The following is an 18,987-nucleotide window of genomic DNA, read 5'->3' on the forward strand; positions in this document are numbered from 1 at the left end:
AGAAAGTTTCTTTTCGTAGCAATCACATCCGTATGCGTCTTCTCTTCAACACTACATCTTCTCGAGGCCGGCTGGCAACTTGTATCCTCCTTGCTTCTGAACTTCGTTGATGATCTGTGGCAAAGGACGATCAGCGCTTCATGTATGATTTGCCATCATTATGATTTCGACCGGACTCACTTCCAACGCCAAGCGAGTCTCGACGTGAGGCATACGTTCGTTCTCGATCTGGCCATCTGACAAGGCACGATCGAGGGGGAGGACGTGCGAATCAGCTATGCGCCACCGCCGAGCCAGGTCTCAAGGCCAGACGACTCACCTCGGATGCTCCTCGCCACAGCGTTGGCTTCGAATATCAAGCCGAACCCACCACCGACCGGCATCTCGATCGTCTCTTCTGGCAACCATCGAGGTTGATACCAAGATTCGCCAGGTTCGTGTCTACGGATCGTGATCTTGGTCCAATTGTTGGGGCCATCGTGGACTATCACCTCGCTGGAAGAAACAGACGAGCGCGAAGGAACATCAATATGGCGCAATCACTTTTACAACGTTGATATGGACTTACCCTTTGTCGCCGACGATGGTCACCTTCGTCTCCTTCGAAGTCGCATACGCGAAACTGGTAGTACCCACGGCGACCGCTCCGAGTCGGTCGAAACTAAGCGTAACGCTCGTCGACAGGTCGACGCCGGTCCTGGCCTTGAGCATGTGTCCAGTAACTTGGCTCGGACGGGTCCGTTCGTTCTTCGGGTCCCGAAAGAGAAGCCACAAGGGGGCGAGGAGGATGTACGGTCCGAGGTCGTACAACGGACCGCCAGCGTATTCCATCGCGATAGTCCGGTGCGTGTCCGGGAGACTTGTCGAGATGAACGAACATGTATAGCGTGACAATTGAGATTGCCGATATGGGGTGGATATAGGTAGCGTCAATAATCAGGTATCAGCGGTCGTTGTAGAGAGATGCTCGACGAAATGAGCGTCTCGTCACGACTCACAGGTTATAAAACGGCATAGAGAGATCGGATTGGACGAATTTCAGATCGCCAAGGACCCGCTCATGATGAAGTTTCTGGACCAGCACGTCGGCGATGGGAAAGAACCGACTCCACATGCCTGTATTAATGTCTCAAGTCGATGCAGTCAGCTACTTGATCTCGATCAACTTCATATCATCCCAGTTCTCATCGGCCGACAAACGACCACAGCGAAAGCGGCAGCACTCACCTTCCATCAGGAACAAGTTCTTCGACTTGGCCAGCCCGCTCAGACAGTCCCACTGTTTAGCATTCAGACAAGCCGGTTTCTCCACCAAACAATGTTTCCCCGCTTCGAGGGCCGCCTTGGCATCGGAAAAATGCGCGGTGTTGGGAGTGCCTATGTAGATGATATCTACGGACTGTGGGGTCGAGGCGAATAGGGATAGGGGTCGAGGTGATCAAGGATAGGGGTCGAGGTGATCAAAAATAGGGGTCGGGGTGATCGAATTAGGGGTCGAGGTGATCAAAAATAGGGGTCGAGGCGAGGTGAGACAAAAGGTCAGACGGTTGCCATTGCAGATGCGATCGCGGGCATGTCAAAACGATGAGTGACAGGGCGGAAGACGGCTTGGCTCACCGGATGATTGTAGACATCATCGTAACTCCCACAAGCCTCAGGCCTGACGTCCGTCAAACCCTTTTGCTGGCCGTTGGCTCCGGCTGGACAGTGAGACTGCCCTCTCAAACATGCAAAATCCGACGAAAGGAAGAACCCAAAGCAATAATAGATTCAAGATGAAAAGTAGCGGTATGTCGTTATGTCAGCAAGAGATCACATCACGATCGAGATCCGAAAGACATTCATGCGTACCTCGATAAACGTCTGAGCTTTACTGACATCCCTCGAGCCGACCGCCGCGATGGCGTGATAGACATCGGTGACATCGTCTCGCTGGATCGAGATGTCCTTGACGAATTCCCCTGAAATCCAACCGCAGCCGATAATACTGATCGAGCGTATGAGACACAACGTCAGGTCGGACGAGGGAGTGGATGTTAGCTTGAGTGCGAGACTGAATCAGTGTAGGCATTGTAGGCGACTGACTTACCCCCAGTGAATGACGAAAGGTGGCATGTTTGCAAGAATCGAGGTTGATATTTCGATGTGTCTAATGTATATCGTTGCTATCGTTGAGGATCGATGATACGATGCTGGTTATCGTTCACATGCCGGATACGGTCAGGCGGGATGATCCCAAGACCTTCCTATAGCTTATAGCTTGTTCGTACTGTGACTTGGTGACCACAAAATGCCGTCGATGTCGATCTGTACAAGGTAAAACGCCTAAAAGGTGAGATGCGCCGCATCGGTGTATATCGATCGACGTCCCCCTCGATTCCAGACCTCGGTGGACACGTAATCAGCCGATGAGCGAGAATAATGAATGCCAAGGATCATGTTTTCAGCTACGGGGCACAGTAATGAGGAGGTTCACCGAGTCCAAGCTGGCTGGCGGCATGAAGGTCGAGGCGGCGGTGCAGGAGATGGAGGTTGACTCGCATTCGGGTTCGTAAAAACGGGTCCGAACACAACCGATTGTCGACCTATCCCACCTCGTTCATTCACGGCCTCCAGCAGCTACAGTGAACTATGTCGTTTGCCCTCTGTATCTTGGCGTCGGGCTCACTCTCACCTCACCGACCTTCAGCTTCAGACGGGATGGAACTGTCGTTATCGGCAGGTACTTTGTGCAGACATGCAGCTCAGCTCGGCTTGGGGATCTGAGGAGTTGAACGTGTCGAGGATCCCTGAAGTTCGGCTACTACAGTAAAAGATGATAAACAAAGGAGAAACGATGGCCGTCCGGACTGTGACTCGGGCTATATCGAACTATGCGTGTGTGGCAGTGATGAATGGCTCTTCACAGGAGATCGTGGACGGCTAGCACCAAATAACCTCGTATAGTCGAATCATGTTCGGGTCATACCAGTCCGTCCATCGCGATTCTAATCACGTCTCCCTCGTCCTAAAAAACCACGTTCTTCTTCCCCCAGATGGCCTTGATGTCCACAATCTTGCCATCTTCGTCAAACGTCATGACATCGATGGTATGGATCCGAACCTTTCGTCCGTCCATGGGAAAGACGATGGAGGACGCCATCGCCGCGGTCCTCCCAAACGACGTCCTTATGGGACCTTCCAGGTCTACCCGATCGGCCATGCCTTGATCGTAGAACGACGAGATCTGCTCGAGACCGCGGAACGGAGCGGTACCCACGGGGTCCACACCGACGATATCCCTATGATACATGTCCAACAGCGCGCCCGGGTCTTTCTTGTTGATCCCATCAATGTACTTCTGCATCGCCCTGCGCATGTCCGCTTGGAAGGCCGCTTCCCTTTCCAAATCCATCCCTGGTGGTAAGAACGCCTTGACCAACTCCTCCCGATCCCCGCTGATATTGCGCACGTTGTCCAACCCCCAGTGCGCTTCCACGGAGACGACCTTGCCACCAGGGCCGAAGGTCATCACGTCGATGATATCGATCTGCGTCTGCACCTCCCCCAGGCAGAACTCCAAGGTGAAAGGTATAGCCGCAACGCCGTCGGTACAAGTCCGGATGGACGAAACCAGCTTGGCGTTCCTACACCCATCCAGCATCTTCCCCATAAACTCTCCCAATTGCGATTTACCCACAAAAGGCTTTCCTCCTACTGGATCGCTAAAACGAACGTCCTCTGCGAACAAGTCGAGGATGGCCTCCGAGTCCTGTTTATTGAGCGCGGCAATGTATCGCTCGCAGGCCTCGTGCATATGTTCCTCCGTGACTTGTTTGTGGATGGACTTTCCCTCTCCATACGCCTTGAGGACTTGTCCTAGGTCGAGGGTGTCGGAAGTGTGGGTGTGGGTATCGGCCATGATAGGGAACAGGAACAACTACGAGAGGGATCGTTATCCAGTGTGCAAGGTAAGGTATCGAGGTTGGTAAAGGAAGGCTCCAGTCGTCCGATGAGCGAGGTTACGAAGTTGAATATAATGGCAAGTTGAACGATCGAGCGCGACGAAAAGAACGGTCATGGAGGCTCATCTCTCAGAGCAGCTGCCGGATTATAAGAAGGTTGACGGCTAGCGATGTCATCAACGGATCCAACGTTCGAGAGGTGTGTACTCACGTACTCGTTTTGTAATCAACGGGAAATCGACGGCGGCGGCACGGATACGATGTGGTGATTGCACGATGACGATGATGATATGATGATCAATCATCACTACGTACTACGCCACCTACTTATTGATCGTACAAGCGCTAAATGGGGGTCGCTCCACCAGTGGGCACTTGGGGGGGAGAAGGAGGATCTGTACCTCTCTCCCCCGGCCGATCTTGACTTGGAAGTTGCCAGAGCTGGTTAGTCGCCTTCCGTTATCGACGATATATTCACACCCATGATCGACACCTGCATGAGTGGTGGTTTGCTTGAAGCCCGGGGGAGGAACAGGCAGCTAGCGGATGTATCCTCATCACGAAGGTCAGCTCTGATCAACATTCTGGCTATTATATGGGGCAGAGGACGTCGTCGGCGGCATGCAGTCTCGTTCGTGTCTGACGACCGGAACACGCTGTACTTGCATATCGAATACATGAGAGGGCATCGAGAGTGCCTGTTGTACCGCTATCAATACTCCTCATCCCAGCAGCAGCACTAGTAGTAGTCGTACTTAGCGTTTCCTCGCTGACAATTCTGGCAACCACGGGAACCCGATCTCGAGATCGATCCTTCTTATCAGACAGAGGATCAGAAGACAGATAGACAACGCTCCACACACAAAACCTCATCTGGCGTCTAGGCTGCAGCTCGTAGCGACAGCCCATAGGAGAAATCACATAGACCTCGATCAGCTTCAAAAATGACGCCCTACACCGTTCACCTACACCGAGTCCTCCTCATCGGCATCGTTGCCATCCTCCTCCTCGTCCCCGCCGGATTCGGCCATCTGGTACATCGCTCAGATACAGACGACGATGACTCGCTCGACTGTCGACCCGTCGCTTTCGTCCGGGCTGCGGACCTTGTCCCCAACAGCGTCGTCCCAGGCGAAGCGAGACTCGTCATGCACGGTACAGGATGTCGGAACGTACAGAAATGGGAGATCGGCCTGAAGCTGAAGGAACGAGCCATCTTCCGATATTGGCAAGTACAAGCATAAGGGTTATACTACTGTATACGAGAATTGGCATCTCACCGAGGTTTTCTTCGTGTCTCGACTCCGTAACTTAGGGCAGAGAATGCGACTCTCCCAACGACCCAGCCCGAGTTTCTCTCCGAGGCCGAACCCGGTACCTGTGACGAGGACGATGAGAGCGCAGCTTACATTCATACTCCCGACATCCTGGATCGTATGGGCTTTCTGCGCAGACGAGCATGTTTGACCCCGGAGCAGACGCAGTATTGTACGTGTACCTTGCCCGATGATCACAGTACAGCGATTGGGTGCGGTTGGAAGGAAGGAAGAAGCTGATTCTACTCTGTGATCTTCGAACAACAGATCGGACGCTGGCCAACCGGACCTTGTGGGATATCAAAGGGGCGGAACGTACCGCATTCGACTCCCGGGTAGAGCTTGCCCTTCAGGAAGAGGGAACCTGTACGTCGATGATTCGAGCCTCATGCTCTTGTCCTTTATCCTGTGCTGAGAGGCGGACAATACGAATCGGAATGGATTTGTTACATAAAGCTTTGTGGGAAGGCGAGACGTTCTATGCTCAGAGGAATTTCTCCGTTCATGTGCCTAATACCAACGTACGTATCGCAGAGGGAATACAGTGATATTAATTGGCAACCGAGATTCGAATGAAAAGGCTGACCCTTATCTGACCTGTCGTACCCACACGCTCTAGTTTCCTCCTCAACTCGAAAGCGCAAGATCATGGGGCGGTCGGGGAGACGATCCACAAACAGAGGTGAGCCATAGTCATTCCAACGACACGCAGGCGCAGGCAGGATCATGCTAATCCTCTCCATTTTCCAGGCTTCTTTCACGGAGACCATGTTTGAATATTACTTTGTCTTGACCTACAAAGGCGGTTCCACCATCGAGGTCCCCGCCGGACGTGCCGCCTTCATACCAAGAGTCTTTGGCGATACATCACCTACCGATGGCATTATATACGACAACCCTAGCTCGCTCCGAGTCGATCTGCCGGATGATGAGCGGATCGTCGCCCAGCCGAGGTTCGTCTTGAAGGATTTCCAGCGAGATCTCGGCGGGTTCGATAAGGTCCCTGCATGTGTGAGTCGCTATCGCGCTCGTGACTCTGCTGAAGACTCTGCTGAAGATGATAAGGGTGTTCATGGTGGCTGGGACGGGTGGATGCAGGATGCGAACCGTTGGAGCAACTTTTCCGTGGAAATGTCGCTCCAGACGCCGGGCGTGCGTAGCGGTGAGTGGAATCTTTTCTCTTCTGACCACGAGGGGTACTGTACGCATTTGGTCTTCTCACTTGTCCGTCCTCGAATCTAGATCATACACTTCCTGTCAAGATCAAGATACATCAGAGCGGCAACTCGACCGCTTTCGTCGACAAGGCGTTGCTGACCCTGCGCACATGCCAAGTCGATACCTGGGCGCTCTCCCACGCTCGAACTCTGAACCAACGCCGGGAAGTCGATGGTTGCCGAGGCAATCCTTCTACGCAGGACGATTGGGTGGCTGCAGGTGCATCGGAGGACGTCGCAGGGATTCGGACAGGCAATCTCCTCCGGCAGAACAGTGACATGAAGGTCATCTGCATCGGTGAACCTTTCGATGAAACATACAAGAGAGAAAAGGAGGAGCTCGAGGCTCGGTATCGCCAGGTCGCTAGGAGACATCACAATAATGAGAGCTCTACCGAGTATGATGCCCTCGAGGTCGATCTGTACATGTAAGCCTACAACCTGTGTGCATACTATAACTCAGATCCGGTTAAGTCGCTGATCTGGCTCGTGCTCATCATAGCCCCAAATCGATGGTCCCTGCTTTCAACACGTCCTTCTTCGCATACGACCATCTACTAGATCTTCGACTGGTAACCAGGTTCGAATGCGATGCGCCTGAGCTCCCGACTCCGGAGGGTCAGCCTAGCTTGGCGTATCTGAAGGTGGAAGATGACTGGAGAAGGGGGTCGATGACAGACCCCACGGTTCCGAGGCATCAACGGATACTCTACGCATCGACGCCCATCCATCTGCAACCGATCAGCTCGGAGCATCCACACGTATCGCACTACACTGATCCCGGTGCCGATGCGATATATCTCACCTCTCCCACGTCGCCCAAAGGCGAGTCCTTGAAGGCCAAAGTGAATACCACTTTGCGAACGCTGAGCCAGGATCACGAACTGGTCACGAACAAGTACAACATCTGGCAACGACTCGGTGAGGATGGGTTCTCCCGGGGCACAGCGTTCGAGCTGGTCAGCGACATTTGGCAGAAAAAGGGGTGTGCCGAATGGGCGCGACTGACGGGCAATGATGGTATGATTTCCGATGATAATGACGAGGACGGCAGTCTACAGGCACAGGAGACCACTCAGCAGCTGATCTTCGAATACAGCGAACTGTTACCAACGTTGTATATATATTCACTTTCCGGATGTGCTAATCAGGATACTGACTATCCCCTCAGCCGTGTATATATCGCTGTCTGAACATGTTCGTCCGGTTCATGGGAAAATGTCGTTGGTTTATGCTGGTAGCCTGAAAGTTCACGAGAGCTAGAGTACAAAGCGCTGGACGTCCCCGATAAATAAGAGGAATCTACAATCATATTCGAACTTGGACCACGACATATGACACAACGTTACCAGCTGCCAGCTGCAGATGCAAAAGGCCAGTAATCTCTGACCAGAAGGAGCGAGCATATGGAGACTCCGTCACCACAATCGCCACCAGTAAAGAGCACCGACTATGTCTCGCCCGTCGTCCCTATGTCTGCCTTTTCTGACATACAACATACAAAGCTCATCGCCGCCTAGATCACCTACCAGACCTTGACACTAGCGTCCTTTTCCTCGGGAGTGTCGAACACGTCGATATCCCACTGAGGCGAGTACAAGTAAGGTACGTTGTATCGTACTGCGTTCTTCCGACCGAGCGCGGTGATGGTCTCGACATCTTCCTTGGAGAGCTCGATCTCCTCTGTGATGCGATGTCGTCACGCGATACGATGCTTCAGTCAGCTCGTTGTTCCACTGCGAAATGAAGAGGAGACCCACGGAAATTGCTCTCGATCCGACTCGGAGTGACGCTCTTCGGGATCACGCTGAACCCCTTCTGAGTGATCCATGCGACGAGCACTTGAGCCGGATCCACCCCTGCTGACTTGGCGATGGCTTTCACCTCGTCCGAATCGACGATCCGCGGTTTTCCGGTAATGTTGTTACCAAGGGGAGAATAGGCCGTAAAGTGGATGCCCTTTTCTTTCCCGTAAGCTGTTGGCAAAAGGGATGAAAAGATGTCAGGCATCATCAGTATATTTGTCATTGATGAGTCGACCCAGCAAACGACCTCCCTCGACGCTCGACACTCACCTTCCAACTCGTCCTGCTGCAAACCCGGATGAGCCTCGATCTGGTTGACCGCCGGTACAACCCCCGTAGCATCGATGATCATGTCCAAATGCTTCTTGCTGAAATTAGAAACCCCGATCGCCTTGACCTTGTTGCTGTTCTTGTAGATGTCGACGACGGCCTTCCAGGTCTCTACGATCCCCGGTGCTTCGCGGTCGATGACGGTCTGCGATTTATCGGAGGTCAAGGGGGAGAGGTTTTCGCCGGGTGCGAAAGGGACTGGCCAGTGCTGCCATACGTAGCAGAAAAGAATCCGTCAGATATGATTAAAGTGACGGGACGGGACACACAGGAGACGAAAATTGTATGGCCAGGCGGCTTGAACGATATGGGTGAAGTAGGAAGTAGGAAGTGGGACGTTTACGCGAGAGCGATTCGACGTACGATGAGCCAGAGGTCCAAGTAATCCGTGCCCAACTGCTTCAAAGTCGTCTCCAGATCAGCAGCAACGTTTTCAGGTCTGTGCGAGTTGTTCCAGAGCTAGAAACGAAGCCGTTGAATGACGGAACACGATGTGAACGAAGTGTTTAAGCCGGTATCGTGTCTCGATTCCGGAACACGGGTGCATACCTTGGAGACGAGGAAGATCTCTTCCCTTTTCACGCCCGAATTCTTGATCCCTTGACCGACTTCATCTTGGTTGCCGTAGATCAGGGCGGCGTCGATATGTCTGCGAGGTTTCGATGGAATCAAGCGAAAGGATGATGACCGAATCATCAACCGGATCATTAATTGATTGATCAATTGATCGAGTGATCGAGTAATCGGATCCATCAATGATCAATCGAACAATCGATCAATCGATCAATCAGATAACGATATCGTGAGGAATAATAACAGAACCGAATGAGCCTCAAAAGTGCGATGATCATGATAACTATGATAGTGGTAGATCTGGACTTACCTGTACCCACTCCTCAAAGCGTGTTCGACGGCCTTTTCGACCTGTCCCGCGGGAGATTGCCAGGTTCCCAGGCCGAGCTGCAGGTACAGGACAGGTAGTTATGTGATGGCGATGTGATGAGCGATGAGGGGAGGATGAGGAAAGGGGTGCGGAGGATGATCAGGGTCAGCTCCAAGTCGTCGACGTCCTTGCATCGAGGACTCACCCTGGGCATCTACAGTCGGCGTAAGCAGGACGTCGACAAGAAAAGATGATGAAGATGAAGAAAAGAAGAAAAGGGGCTCGTGAACACGCGCGCAAGGAGTCTGATTTTTCACTTCGATTCGGGATGACTTACCTGGACACCGTTGTTCAGGGTGATGCTCTTGTTGAACGACATTTTTCGACTGAAAGATCGAAGGTAAGGGCACTAAGCTAGTTTTTGATGAACAAATTGTCTTGGAGAAGATTCGGTCTGGAAGAACAATGTTTGATCGTTGTCTACGTGGACAGGTGGCAGGGCAGGTAGACGAGACTCGATCGTAGCAGAATATAAGAGTCCAAGGAATCTCTCGCACTCACAGTACGGAGTACGCAGTACGAATTCACACCGAGACGTTTAACCGCCTTTAGCCTAAAGAGGTCCCTGGTAGCTTACGGCACATGACGTGGCAGCGGTCGTCGTCAAAGCGTCCATGCTGTCAACGCCGACGAGTTCGGGGCGGCAGCCGACGGGGGAACCACTGATCTCTCCGGGAGACAGTGTTCCATGAGGGGGGAGGATAACCACGCATCCGCTAGAACCGGAATGAAGGCCGGCTCGTTGTTGTTCCGTGGGTCTGACTCTTCGGATGGAAGGGTTAGGGATTTCTGAATAAAGTGGTATCACAGCTCGTTCGCACGCACGCAAGCACACGTCGAATTCTTGCGATGACAATCTGCTTGAACTGCACTTTTGCACACCGCACCTCCCCTCCCACCTCTTTTTACTCGCCATGTACAAACCCCGCGTGTTCATCCTCACCGACATCTGCAACGAACCCGACGATGCCGAATCCCTCTGCCGCTACCTCGTCTACAGCAACCAATTCCACACTCGGGGGCTGGTCGCTTGTAACTCGACATGGATGAGGGACGCGGTCAGGCCGGATGCCATCCACGAGATCTTGGACGCTTACGGCAAGGTGGTCGACAATCTCAACGTCCACGTCCCCAAAGACTCGCCTTACCCGAAAGTGGAAGACCTGAAGGCGCTCGTCTCAACAGGTCCTTCGGTTTACGGCCGTAAAGCCCTCGAATATGATGTGCCCCTGAGCGAGGGTGCTAAGATGCTCATCGATAGGGTCGACGAATCTACAACGAAAGAGCCGCTCTGGGTGTTGTGTTGGGGCGGTACGAACGCCCTCGCTCAAGCGCTCCGTCAGGTTCACGATATCGAGAAGCGGTCCGAGGGCGAATGCAAGGCGTTCAGGGAGAAATTACGGGTGTACGCCATCTCGGATCAGGACGATACCGGCGCGTTGATGCGCAGGCTTTGTGAGTCGATAACCCCTATCTTCGCGATCGTGCCGAGGGGTCAAGGGATGTTCATGTTCGCTGACCGCCAGTCTTAAATAACGATTCCTTTTGCGCACCGCAGACCCCGACATCTTCTACATCGCCTCCGTACACGGCTGGAATCAGTACGGTCTGGCCGCATGGACCGGTATCTCCGGTGACAAATTCTACAAGTTCGACCGTGGCGGTCCCGATTTCAGCAAGATGACGCCCGAATGGATCAAGGAGAACATTCAGATCGGTCCTCTTGGAGCGGTCTACCCGGATTACATGTTCATCCCCGAGGGTGATACTCCGACGTTGCTCTATTTGATCCAGAACGGGTTGGGGGATCCGGAACATCCCGAGTGGGGTAGTTGGGGAGGACGGTATGCACCGTCGAGCGAAGGCGGAAGGAATCAACATTATGGCGACGTGGCCGATACCGTCATAGGTCAAGATGGAAAGGAACACGTCTCCAACCAAGCGACCGTTTGGCGTTGGAGGGACGCTTTCCAGGACGATTTTGCCGCGAGGATGAAGTGGACCGTGAGCGAGCGTTATGAGCAGGCGAACCACGCCCCGATGGTCAGCGTGAACGGGAGTGGATTCTCCAGCGAGGTCGTCCATATCACCGCCGAGGCTGGTACACGGGTCGAACTGGACGCTAGCGAGTCTTACGACCCGGATTCGGGGGACAAGTTGACGTTCACTTGGACCCAGTACAAGGAACCCACGGCGACGCAGTGGCAGGTAGCTTTCGAAGTGGCTCCTTTGGTGATCACCGACCTCTCCCCAGACCCGGCCGTCCCTAATCGAAAGATCGCCGTCGATCTCCCTTCGCCCGGCCGATGCTGTATGAGCCCCACCACTCGACAACCTGTCGCTACAGGACAATCTTTGCATTTGATCCTCCAAGTCTCCGACGACGGAGCGCCGAGGATGACCACGTACAAGCGTATCGTCATCCATTGTACGAACACTGCGCTCAGTGACAAGTTGGGAGAGGGGGAGAGGGACCCGATGGATGATTTCAAGGAGGCTATCGAGAAGATGCGAAGGGTGTAATGTGACACGGATCGATGAGTTTAGCGATAGGAGGAAGCAATCTCCGGCGCTCCTGTTGGTGATGATCTAGATACCCGTCATACAAACAGGATAGTGGAGACCGCTAGCATAGCTAGCATCATCATCGCGTCGTATTCAGATAAACACACATAGACACAAGAACGCATACGCACAGATCATCCCATCCGGCCGGCGTAGCGTGTGCATGTTGTTGAACGGATCCTCTGCCGAAAGATACAATCGAGTCACAAACCGGCTGGTCAGATCGCGGTCCATTGATGGGATCGATACGCTAAGCAAAGTTCCGATCAGGGCAAGTCCCTCGACCTCTCAAACAGACCGTAACGTAAGACCAAGTTCGTCGCCGGGACTTCGCCGAACTTCGTATCGCCAACACCCTTCACTACTCCTGATGATCTCTGTGCACTTGATAATCTACGGGGGTATCAAGAACTGATCGGGACGCGGTCGGAATCTTACGGGCGCGGTCGAAAGCGGGGCATAGGTGGAAATAACCGAGACCCACGCGTGAGAAATATTTCTGTAGACTTAAGACGGCAGTAATCGAGCGCAAGAAATATTCCAATGTGAAACGCGTAAGATATGATAGTATCAAAACATAAAATCGAACAAGTTACAACACGAGCGTACAAGTCAGAGAATTATTTCGATCGCAATATTACTCGGCTTTCGCCTTCCCCTTTCCCTTCCCCTGTTCCTTCTTTGGGAACGTCTTGAGCATCTCCACGATCGCAGGGGTTGGCGTAGCGTCGTGCGTGGGAGGGTCCTCGCCTTCGATCGCCAGGCCTTGCTGTCCGTGGCAAATTCCCTCTCGGAGAATTTCGAACGCTTTTTCGCCCTGCTCGTCCCGGGCCGCGCGAGTCGTCCATTTCGTTCCCTGCGCGAAAAGGAGAACGATTTTTGCGAGTCGAAGAACTCCGGCGACCGTGTTATCGTCGATGTTGAAGTTCCACTCGTCGCCGAGGCCTCCGTTACATTTGGTACCCGCCGACTTGCAAGGCCCGCAGGACGAAAACGCTGAACCGGGATCGAGGGGATGCGCCGACCGGCATATTCCGACGCCACCGTACGAGCAGGCGAGAATCAGGGGGTTCGAGTCGATCTGAAGCCCGGTAGCTTGATCCGGGAGCTCGTTCTGGCGGAGGTCGATGAAATTCTTCTTCGCCGGGGGAACTTGCTCCGAGAGATATTCCGGGAGAGTCAGACCGTCGCCGTCAGCCGTCCCGTATTTTTCCTTGCAAGAAGGACAAATAAGGCGCCAGCCGCCTTTCCACTTGCCCTAGAATTAGTACGAAAGAAAATCAGCGAGTGAAATCGAGCGGACGAAAAAAAGCTGAAGAAATTATACTTACAAGCCAAGCCGAAGCTTGGGTCGTGTCGAAGTCACCGCTTCGACCGGGAGTCGTCAACTCCTTCCACTCGTTGGGGGGGGGGACGGGGAGGAGCTTTCGATCCTCTTCTTGAATGAGCCAGCGGTGAACTATCGGCGAGAGAAATTAAACGTCAGAAAAATTTCCAGAGATATCTTGCGAACGATCAGGGGTGAACTCACGCGCGGCGTCATCCCCGTTCCACACGACATATGCCCCCGTCGAGCACCGCATCGCCTTCCACTCAAGGTCGAGTTCGAGCGCGGGAAACTCACCCTTGTTCTTCCCTCGCTTGCCGGCCCAGACTTTTTGCACGGACGAAATTTCCCGCCACCACGCCTGAACGGTACCGAATCGAGAATCCCAAACGTATATCTCGGGGGCGGGGACGTTGTCGGCGAGCGCGAGCAGGTTCTTCACCTGAAAGTCGGCGGGAGGAACTTCCCGGGAGGTAGTGGGCGGGGGACTGATTGCGAAAGAAATACGGCGAGAGAAAGTCAGCGTTAGAAATTTTGCGAAGGAAATGAGACTCAAGACTAACATGGCCTCGGTTGAGGGGGCCGGTCGTTTTCGAGCGCCGGATCCCGAGGCGGCGGCGTTGACGGGGGGGGCCTCGGCCTTCTTGCCCTTCTCGGTGGCGGTGTTCTTTTGTTGAGCGGCGTTCCTGCGAGCAGAAGAAATATTCCGAGTCAACATCAGCGATATGGGCTTTCGGAAGATATGTTACTTACTTAGGCATTCTTGAGGATTGTTTCGATAGATAAGTTGCGGGGGGAGTAAATTTGATAGATCGGGGACGAGTAGGTCTAAGCGTGTGTATTGTAGTAGAAGAGAGTAAGTTTGAAAGTAGGGGAAATCGCAAAATCGAGGGGGGGAGGGGGGGATATATATATGCGTTCAGGTTCTTAGCGAGAGTGGCAAATCGAGTCAAGTCGACAAGAACAAAGAGAACGAGTGAACAATGACGACTGTATCATTTCGCTACTCATGACATCATGAGTAGCGAGTCGACAGGATGATTTCGGGGCCGAATTCCCCCAATTGCCGAATCGAGACGTTTGAGAAGCTCGATTTGTTACTTAGAACAATACGTTTCGCGTAGGTTCACATGAAACGTTCCTGATCGACGATCTGTATAGAACAAATTGGTCAGCCGAGTTACAGCGGAAACAAACCCCCTCCTGCTTACGCCAGAACAAGAACGATGTCAAACAGCTCGTCGAATTTAAGCGAGAAGGATCAGCGATAGAATAGTCACGAGAGCAGAATAACAATAGGAATTTCGCAGCATGTAAAGAACCTTTACTCGCCTACGCGAGGGGTCCTTTGACGCCATTGTTCTAGTAATAATACCCCCGAGACTGCGAGGAAGGTGCGATAGGAGCGGTAGATGGTCCAGCTTGCGGTTGATAGGGAAATTGCTGTGGAAACTGAGCGACCGATTGAACAAAGTAAGGTGAAACTCCAAGAATTTGTTGCGGTTGAGATGGCGCGCGGAAGAGTGGTTGCGGAAACATTTCACGCGGAACATTCCTGAAGACAGTGGCTCCAGGAATATCGCTCACGGGAGGCGTAGCCACACGAGCTTGTGTCGCTTTGATTCTGTCGGCAGCTTGTGAAGTCTTCAACAATTCACAAGTTCTCCTGTCATGACCAGTGTCGCCACAATGTTTGCAGTGTCTGGGTTCGGTCGCCTTTTTCCTGTCGGCTTTTTCCTTAGCCAACGCGCGTTGAGTTGCCAGCTCCGCGCCAGTATGCCAGCGACCTGATCTCGCGGAACTTCTGACGATTTCTTCCCCTGGAGCTAGTCCTCTGCGGATATCGGTATGAGTTCTCTTCCTCTTCTTGGCATGTCGTCTGTTATAATGCGGGCGGTGGACAGGCTCCTGAATAATTACAGCGTCGGGAGACATCTCTCGGAGAATTTCCTGAGCATCTTGCCCGAGATATTCATTCACGGGCACGAGAGATGTGTTGGCCATTGCTGTGACAGCAATTTCGACCAGGGGATCTTCCACATAGTGGGTATAGAAGGTTCCCTCCGTGACATCCTTGATCACGAATTTTAGCGCCAGGATTTTTGCCTCGTCTTGCAACTGACGTTGTTGTTTGAGATGCCAAAACGCGTGGATTTCTCCAGGGTCGATCAATGGTCGAATCTCTCCGGGAGATAAAGTCCTCTCGAAATCATGCTGACAAACAAGCCCCATAGTCGCTCGCATGCTTCCCTTGCAAGCAGGCAGAGGTTGACGTCGAAAGTCAGCGCTTTGCCATAGACGATATGCTCCCTCGAATATTTTCCACTGAGCTCGTAGGGCAATACGCCCCCTCAGCTAAATTCCGACAGAAATATAGCTCAGTAAACATTCCGACTGCTACAGACCAGGGTATTATGAACTCACTTCAACCATCGACAGGGGGAAATCGTTCTCGATTTTGATAGAATCGATTGAATGTTGTTTGAACAACACGCGATGTGTCGCCCGCATGTGTTTGGTCGCAGCATTTACTGCGGAGAAAAGATCCGCCTGCGCACCTTTGACAGTGTTCTTCAGCGCTCGATGAAAGGATTCAATGCGCGAGGTGGCTGTCTCCCCGAAATTTCGCGTCCGGGATAACGCGTGGGCTAAGAAAAATTCCCCTTGCTGCATCTGTTCCTGTACGTACAGCCAACAGAGCTTGGTCTCTTTCTTCGCCAAATATTTGAGGCTGAGCTGTTCATAGGCCTCGTCATAGGAGGATTTCGTGGGCCGCAACACCAGGAAATCGTACGACGCCTTCAACTCCTCGAAAATCTCCTTTGGCATTTTTGCCCTGAAATTCTTCACGAGGTTTTGAGCGAGGTGCCACCGACATAACTGCTGTCGCCATCGAGGGAACACTCGACTGATAGCATTCCTCAAGGCGGCACATTGATCCGTGAGGACAATTTCGGTGGGAAGATCCTCACAGAAATCCTTCAAACAATTCATCGCCCAGAAATATTCCTCCTCTGACTCTGTCGTCATGAAGCAGAGAGCGACCGTAAAGGATTTATTCGTCGGAGAACTTCCTACGATATGTAGTAGGGGCATGCCGTATTTATTCGTCTTGTAGGTCGCGTCCATATGAAGGACATAGCCGTAATATTTCGTGAGAATTATCGCGAGAGGGTTGGTGAAGAATAACCCTTGCAGTTCATCAAGGTCGTTCAGAAAGACCGCGTGGGGAATTCCCCTGCGGATCATTTCTCTCACAACCGCGTCGGCAGGAGTTCGACCGCTCATCGCTAGTTTTCTCTGGGCTGCTTTTAGATTGTAAATTTCCTGCAGTGACACAAAACGAGGTCTGTTTTCGTCCGCTGCAGTTCTGTGGAGAGTTTCCAGAACAGCACTCGGCGACGCATTATTCCCCAGAGCTGTCAGCGCCGAGGCTTTCTCTCTGGGCGTCAATTTTCGGTGCTGAGCGAAGGCAAAGGGGGAGGTGTCGATGTCGTGATTGTGCTCAAGATTTCTGATAGAAATTTTCCAGAGATCGTTGACGGTCGGAGTTTTGCTGACGTAAAGTTTCCAAAGGCAGCCCGTCTTCTTAGTAAAACCGTTTTCACCTTTCCCTCGCATTCGACCGCTCGTGTTGAGGTACTCGTGGGTATTCCTGTGCTTTCCACTGCGAGTACAAACAACTGAGAAGTTGTTGGGCTTGCCTTGTTCCTTGCGGACAGCAAAACCTTGTTGCAGAGCGACGCTTTGAATCCTCCGCAATATTTCGGTCGCGTCGATTTCCCGAGCCCATTGTTCTAGGGTTTTCCACGGGCATAGCTCTGCGGGAGGTGGGGGGCCGTAGGTGACTATCTCAGAGTCTTTCTCCTCTTCATCAGATGAATCATAATCATCTGAGGAAAGAAATCGTGCAAGGTCTCGCGACAGAGTCTCCATGATTGAATTTGTTCGACAGGAATATTGCTAAGAGACTATTACACGATAGTTGCCTGAGGTGTGTTGATGATGTCGCGTCGGTGGCCGTTTGGCTCACGTGATTCTTCCTCAGGAATATTTCTCACGTGATATTTCTCACTTATTTCCACCCTGCCCCACTTTCGACCGCGCCCGTAAGATCTCGACCGCGTCCCGATCAGTTCTTGGGGGTATCTGCAAGCCGTGTGCGCACTAGTCTATAATTCAGTTGATCTGTCTCATCGAAGAGGCGTATCGGATGCCAGGTCCGGGAGGCGTAGATCTTCGGTCACGATTGAAATTAATGTCCGAACCGATTGAAGTCACATGCTTTGCACGATGGACTCGGATAGTGGGCACAGTGCGGCTCCGTTAAACCACTCTTCCAACGGACTTACATATACACCCACAGGCACCGGCTTCGCGAAGGAGCCCGGGCTAAGGGCGCTACAGAGATAGGTGCCGCGTATTTTCTACTTAGTACGTAACTGCAGCTGAAACATCTCATAGCTGTGTTGGGGAGCGTACACTTATCTGCAGGACCATGTACCAAACAGTAATCGTCGCCTGATGCACGATCCAAGCGAATCGGCACAAGCCACATGATGGCTTTTGTTCCCTAAGAACATAAAGCCGCGGCCCATCTCAGGGTCGCGATATACATTGGCGATGGGGCATTGAGCTATTATTTCGAGCCATTAGCAATGCCTCATCGGCATATGTATGCGAAAGGACGTTTGAGTTAAGATCCGTACGATGGTGCTGAGGCTTCGGACCTCAATCAAGCCTTTGCCTTGAGCGTTTCACAGTGCGCTAAATGGACAGCGGTAGCTAAAAGATCACAACATCGTCCCCAAAGACTTGCCACTGGTGGCCAATCTCCAGCCGACGTTCTCTTGTTTTCCCCACAATGATTGACGAAAACAAACCATGAAATGCATATAAGGCCGGAATGAGACTGCTTTCTTGAAGGCGACAGGATTATGTTTGGTCTTGAACAAACCCAAGTACAATCTCGTGCTGAACTTCCAACGATAATTTCCCCGCCACCTTCTTTCAAATGAATCTCCTCGCCTATGCGATTCTGGCTTTAGGCCTTCACATCAACTTTACCACCGCTCGGACTGGCTGCAACTGTGCCCCTCTCACTTTCTCCTCCAGCGCTGCCGTTGGAATCTATCCGGCCAATACAAACTTCGTGAGTCTGCAGGTGGTGGTCCACATCCCTTTCGCGGCGCTGATCATGCCGTTGCACACCCGGGCAGAATATGCTTTACGCTGGCCGTCCTTACTATGGCGTCGCTCCGGACAGCAAGACCAACGATGGCTAGTGAGTCGAGCCTGGCAGCCCCGAGATGGCCGCGCCTGACTCATTCTGACTTCAACTTTACAGCTGCATAGTCAACGATCAATTGACGCAGAAGACGATCACTAATATCGAGACCGGTTTCTTGAACAACCAAGATACAGCCTACGTCAACATCACCGGGGGCAACTACTGGTGTCGCAACGCCGCCGGTCAAACAACTCAACAAGGTTGTGCCAACTACGCCAAACAAAAGAAACTCGAAAACCTCAAAGCTGGG

General features: G+C 52.5%; 6 protein-coding genes across 6 annotated transcripts; 2 read left to right on the forward strand and 4 right to left on the reverse strand.

Moving 5' to 3' along the window:
* Positions 1-51: 51 nt before the first annotated feature.
* On the reverse strand, positions 52-2,115 carry HD553DRAFT_273027 (uncharacterized protein; the record flags this gene model as incomplete). Its single annotated transcript, XM_046177802.1, has 9 exons — positions 52-114; positions 181-236; positions 320-495; positions 569-859; positions 999-1,116; positions 1,228-1,399; positions 1,618-1,713; positions 1,852-1,987; positions 2,090-2,115. 9 exons carry the CDS (start codon positions 2,113-2,115, stop codon positions 52-54), a joined length of 1,134 nt encoding a protein of 377 aa, XP_046035873.1.
* Positions 2,116-3,007: 892 nt separating this feature from the next.
* HD553DRAFT_342704 (uncharacterized protein) lies at positions 3,008-3,901 on the reverse strand (the record flags this gene model as incomplete). Its single annotated transcript, XM_046182787.1, has 1 exon — positions 3,008-3,901. One exon carries the CDS (start codon positions 3,899-3,901, stop codon positions 3,008-3,010), a length of 894 nt encoding a protein of 297 aa, XP_046035874.1.
* A 987-nt stretch (positions 3,902-4,888) lies between these two features.
* HD553DRAFT_324400 (uncharacterized protein) lies at positions 4,889-7,563 on the forward strand (the record flags this gene model as incomplete). The annotated part of the gene is made up of 10 exons (XM_046181486.1): positions 4,889-5,176; positions 5,291-5,432; positions 5,528-5,626; positions 5,717-5,781; positions 5,880-5,942; positions 6,011-6,271; positions 6,326-6,422; positions 6,503-6,905; positions 6,980-7,462; positions 7,539-7,563. The coding sequence occupies 10 exons, from the start codon at positions 4,889-4,891 to the stop codon at positions 7,561-7,563; spliced, it is 1,926 nt and encodes a 641-aa protein (XP_046035875.1).
* A 439-nt stretch (positions 7,564-8,002) lies between these two features.
* HD553DRAFT_324401 (NADP-dependent oxidoreductase domain-containing protein) lies at positions 8,003-9,874 on the reverse strand (the record flags this gene model as incomplete). The annotated part of the gene is made up of 8 exons (XM_046181487.1): positions 8,003-8,160; positions 8,238-8,453; positions 8,553-8,820; positions 8,976-9,071; positions 9,162-9,261; positions 9,496-9,572; positions 9,701-9,709; positions 9,833-9,874. The coding sequence occupies 8 exons, from the start codon at positions 9,872-9,874 to the stop codon at positions 8,003-8,005; spliced, it is 966 nt and encodes a 321-aa protein (XP_046035876.1).
* Positions 9,875-10,469: 595 nt separating this feature from the next.
* On the forward strand, positions 10,470-12,078 carry HD553DRAFT_273041 (cellulose-binding protein; the record flags this gene model as incomplete). Its single annotated transcript, XM_046177803.1, has 2 exons — positions 10,470-11,010; positions 11,114-12,078. 2 exons carry the CDS (start codon positions 10,470-10,472, stop codon positions 12,076-12,078), a joined length of 1,506 nt encoding a protein of 501 aa, XP_046035877.1.
* Positions 12,079-12,757: 679 nt separating this feature from the next.
* On the reverse strand, positions 12,758-14,208 carry HD553DRAFT_342708 (uncharacterized protein; the record flags this gene model as incomplete). The annotated part of the gene is made up of 5 exons (XM_046182788.1): positions 12,758-13,378; positions 13,452-13,579; positions 13,652-13,935; positions 14,011-14,133; positions 14,201-14,208. 5 exons carry the CDS (start codon positions 14,206-14,208, stop codon positions 12,758-12,760), a joined length of 1,164 nt encoding a protein of 387 aa, XP_046035878.1.
* Positions 14,209-18,987: the final 4,779 nt, after the last annotated feature.

This window comes from Filobasidium floriforme, assembly GCF_021052385.1.
Source record: "Filobasidium floriforme strain CBS 6241 chromosome Unknown HD553scaffold_13, whole genome shotgun sequence".
NCBI classification, from domain to species: Eukaryota; Fungi; Basidiomycota; class Tremellomycetes; order Filobasidiales; family Filobasidiaceae; genus Filobasidium; species Filobasidium floriforme.